This window comes from Phoenix dactylifera, chromosome 1, assembly GCF_051530095.1.
Source record: "Phoenix dactylifera cultivar Ajwa chromosome 1, Ajwa_hap1_PhDact_Kaust_v1.1, whole genome shotgun sequence".
Taxonomy (NCBI): Eukaryota; Viridiplantae; Streptophyta; class Magnoliopsida; order Arecales; family Arecaceae; genus Phoenix; species Phoenix dactylifera.
In genome coordinates, this window is record NC_143190.1 from 74,008,763 (window position 1) to 74,013,610 (window position 4,848).

A 4,848-nucleotide genomic window follows, 5' to 3' on the forward strand; every position below is an offset into this window, starting at 1 on the left:
TTGAATGAATAAACATGACATATTCCCTCTTTTGATGAACATGTACAAAAATATCAAAACAAGAATTTATTCTTTAAATACCCACTGAAAGATGAAACTAATGTTGTACAGAGTCTTCCAATCATAGATTACTTCTCGGCATAGGCGGAAGAACATGCACAAAAATATCAAAATAAGAATTTAATCTTTAAATACCCACTGAAAGATGAAACTAATGTCATACAGAGTCTTCCGATCATAGATTACTTCTCGGCAATTGGATTCCTCTCTTCATCAATATCGACAACTAAAAGGCAATTTGGATCCAGGCCCTTTGGTCCTTCAGAGTAGAGTGGTGGAAGATAGGCCTTGTATGCCGGCAGATACCGTGATACAAAATCCAAAACCTGCAGGAATTTAGCTTTCATAAAAATGACAAAAGTTTATTCTATGAAACATAAGGAACCGGGTGGTGTGCATATGATAGAGGCAGACCTAATGAGGACAAGGACTGATATGAAGTTCATCTAAAAATGCTTGCACATTCCTTGGAAAACTCTCAAAAAATGCAGTTTGAAAACAGTCATACTTCTGGAGGTATGGACAGACATATTTTGAATTAATAGCAACACTCTCAACATGTGGCATAATTATATTAGCAACTACTTGTCAAATTCATGACCGTAAATGATCGGCGAATGCAGCATATAACGTATATATGCTGTATAGGTTCATATAATAAACTCGAGGATGGCATCACAGCCAACTCACAGACAAGTAATATCTCGATCAATTAAAACTAAATTTTAACCAAAATTCTTAAGCAACATTATGTTTGGGCTATGGAAAATCAAACATATATTATGGGGTTATAAAGAAGAGCAGAGGATGATAGAGATGAATGACTGCAACACCTCTTCATCAGACATGCCAGGTTTCCCATCCTCCCTCATGGCCACCTCTGCCTGAAATTCCATAAGAGAGATACATATTATGCTAAGAATTGCTACAATTGAATGTTTGAGATAGAAAGGTCATATATGATGTTCATATAATAATATAAACTGCTTATATATCATCACATTATGACGTTAACCTGCAAGCGCCATTGGTATACACAGTTGGGATCCTTAATCTTGATAATAATCCATGCCCCAACAAACTTGTCCCATGCATCAAAGTAGGCTTCAAGATTTTTATTTACCACTTCAAGCTGGAGAATAGCGAGGTTATTACAGTTAAAAATTATTAAAAAATCCACCGGGAAATTTTATTTTTTTTATTTATTTTTCAATAAGAACTTGCCTGTGGATCAACTGCTTTCACAACTTCATTTGGAAGAGGTTTGAACCCAAGCATCCAACCTTCCAACAAAACAACCTAAATGACCAGAGCACAAAAAATACCAATAAGAATATGACATTTCAACTTGGTGGAAACTCTTCAACAATAATAATTGTTTCCATTCTTTTTTTTTTTCGGGTTGGGGGGGTGGGGGTGGGGAGGGTTTAAGATTATTGACTTGATACTATTAATCTACAGTTGAAGGTCGCTTTACCTCCATAGGCCCTTCAACCTCTGGCCATGTTGAAGGGTCAGCTCTATCACCCCTCCCTCCATTAGCAGACTAAATACAAAGAAGAAGTCTAACATGAGCACCCAATATTTTTCGAGTGAAATATTTGAAGGCTTATCTTTTAAGCACACCTTATCATACCGTGGAAGCTTCATCTTCATACCTGAATGGTTTTAACATATTATGGATCATCATTTTCATTCCACTTGAAAAGTGTCTTTTGATTATATATAAAGAAAAATTATTCCATTCTTCCAATTTATAACAAAGCATACAATCCAAATTGCTGATGTTGATCGGCTGAAAACACAAATTAGACATATAGAGAAATGTCTGGTGATTCCTTGAAAAATCATACCTTTTTTTGTCAGCTTGCTTAAAGATGTAAGTGTATCAATTGAGAACTGCAGGTCATGGCTTCCCGCATTCCCACGAAACTGAAATGTGTGAACAGACGATATTCACAAAATGTTCATTGCAATCAAACTTCCATAAACGAAGATACTCCAAATTTGGGAGATTTATGACATCACAGCTGAATCATAGATTGTTCAATTACTGTAATATACACTCGGTGAATATTTTCAGCACCTCCAAGAGAGCATTTCCAGGATTTTGACTCCTTAGTTTAGCCTGAAACAAAATATTCACTCATCAGAATACAGAGAAAAATAAACAAGAGGGCAACCACTGTTCTAAATCTCTATATCCCTACCTGATCCTCCGCTGTCAAATAAAAATCGTCTATTGATAATGTTGCTGCATTCCTGAGAGATATTTAACATAAACACACCATCATATCATATTTGTGAATCCATAAAGAATACTAACATTCGTCAAGCGGGGAAGAAGGGATGTCATAATTGGTTGAATAAGACAAAAAGACCTGCTGAATCCGAATCAGGTATTTACTCTAAAGGTTATGATAGTTATTATATACAGAAAGTATCATCAGCAAGCAGATTATATTTCTGGCTCCTCATTATCAGCAACCATACCTACCAGATCGCCGGAAAAGATGATCAAGAGCAAAAACAAGAGTTGTTTTTCCACTACCTTGAGGAGCACTTACACCAATCTGCAAAGCATAGAAAGTCAATGTTATTTCATAGGGTCCTAGATTCTTCTTCTTCCTTTATATTCATAAATACAACTACTCCAAAAACTTCCAATAAGTTATATTCGATGTCACAAAATCAATATCTTGTTCACAAAAGTATAATGTCCCGCTCAAGGTTCAAATCTCAAACCAGGAAATGAAGTTGAAGAAAACTCATTCAACATAGATTTTACTCAATAAAGAGGGACAATAGAAGCTACTACCAAGCTGTAATCACAGTCGGAGAGCATACACGTACCACTAGAGGTGGGATCTCATCTCCATCATTAAATTTGGACCTATGGCGCGAAATCTGATCTTCACACCAGAGGAACACCGGAACGTAGAAATGATATATTCGTGCCTTCTCAGGAGCTGACAAATTAAGGTCGTTCAACCGGAACAACTGACACAAGCCAAAACCAATCTGTAACCACCTGTCGATGGACTCAGCTACAGTCTCAGCAGTAAAACCCAATTTTTCGATCAGAGGACCCGAGCATATGAACTCAAAGAGGTCATCAACAGAGGCAACAAGAGTAGGAGATGTAGGAAATGCCGAATAAAACTTCGCAGGTCCTTGCCCATTGCTTGCACTGGTGACGAAGTCCCTGTGGGTGGTAGAGGGAAAAACTACCATACAGAAGAAGGAAAATGTTTTAGCTCAGAATTCTAAATAAAGTTTCAATTCATTAGCACTATAATCCAATATGTACCCAACCAAACCAAGCAGAACAGCCACCTAGCAATCTATTGAGACAACCATTGTGATTAAAAGCACAGAAATCTAATTAACAATATATATATATATATATATATATATATATATATATATATATATATATATATATATATATATATATATATATATATATATATATATATATATATATATATATATATATATATCTCGAAACCCAATAATATATTATCGGAAAGCATTTTATGAACATTAGTTTAAGCCTATCATTTATATATATTGCAATTTCGATACCCGAAACCTTCCCAAGAAGAACAAAAAAATCTTCTCAAAATAAAATGATGCAATGACCAGAGAGGAAAAGAAAAGAAAAGCAAGCAGGATTAACAGCAAGACAGAAGCCCTATTGATCGTTAGATCTCCAGAAATTTACGTGCAAGCACCGGCCATGAGGCAGCAAAACAAAAGATAAAAACAGCAGATTTGATAAGAACGAAGAAAGATAAAACTAGAAGCCTAAATAGTAATCCTCGCTAAAAGATTCATAGCAGTTTCTTGGGAAAGGAAGGGGGGGAAGTCTCTTTTGAGCACATCTCCTCTTGTATTGGAAGTGGGGTTCGTTTCTGACCTGGTTTAGGATCGAGGCCTCGAAGGCAGAAAGGCGAATTCTTGTGCAGAGATGAGATAAGATGAGAGGGAGACGACGACGAAAAATGGGAGGAGGAACGGAACCCGTGGGAAGGAGAGAGGGCGGCAGCCGGCCATGGCGAAGGCTGGGACAGCGCGCTCAGAACCCTCATCCCGACGCTGGCGGTGAGGGAAGACGCGTGCAAGAGCTCCCCTATCCGAGCAGAGGCGCATCACTAGTTGTGGGTGATGCTCTCCAGGCTCCAGCTCTATCCAATTACCCGATTGCCCCCTTTCTTCCATTCTTTTCCGCCCGTCACCAATGAAATTATCCCTTTATACAAATTTGAACTGGGCCCGGCAGTCGGATGCCGGGACTGGTTCGCCCTTGACGCGCGCAAAAAAAAAAACCACATTACTCCTTCCCTTTTTTTTTTTTTATTATTTATTTTTTTATTTTTTTATTTCCAAGACGGATAATTCATACAATTCTAATACAAACACATCTAAACAAAATCGAAAAATAATACATCTTGGAGTGCTCTAGGCATCTTACTTTTTCCGACCCGCAGAGCACCTTCAGAATGATTGGCCACATGGCACATACGAAGCCACCCAATCTGCGGCTCCATTGACCTGACCTTTCTGTATACATGCTTGGCCTGAAACACTACGCCACCACTAACCATTGTCCGGATATCTCAAAGCAGGGGGTGACACGCACACACCGCCAGTGCCTTCCTAGATTCAATCGATAACTGTTGCCGAGTCACCCTCAAGCATAACTGCTTTGGCTTGCAGCACACGCCGAGCATGGCCTAACCCGGCCCATGCCACCTTTAGCTCAGCTTCCAATACCGAGGTGTC

The 4,848-nt window shown here is 38.3% G+C and overlaps 1 protein-coding gene across 1 annotated transcript; it reads right to left on the minus strand.

Annotated features, from left to right (window-relative positions):
- Positions 1 to 4,296, minus strand: LOC120106158 (P-loop containing nucleoside triphosphate hydrolases superfamily protein). The gene is made up of 12 exons (XM_039119048.3): positions 3,983 to 4,296; positions 2,914 to 3,287; positions 2,554 to 2,633; positions 2,271 to 2,322; positions 2,147 to 2,188; positions 1,914 to 1,992; positions 1,687 to 1,718; positions 1,538 to 1,606; positions 1,285 to 1,359; positions 1,076 to 1,192; positions 894 to 944; positions 1 to 386 (listed from the first exon to the last, which is right to left on the minus strand). Exons 1-12 carry the CDS (start codon positions 4,152 to 4,154, stop codon positions 243 to 245), a joined length of 1,287 nt encoding a protein of 428 aa, XP_038974976.2. The 5' UTR covers positions 4,155 to 4,296; the 3' UTR covers positions 1 to 242.
- Positions 4,297 to 4,848: the final 552 nt, after the last annotated feature.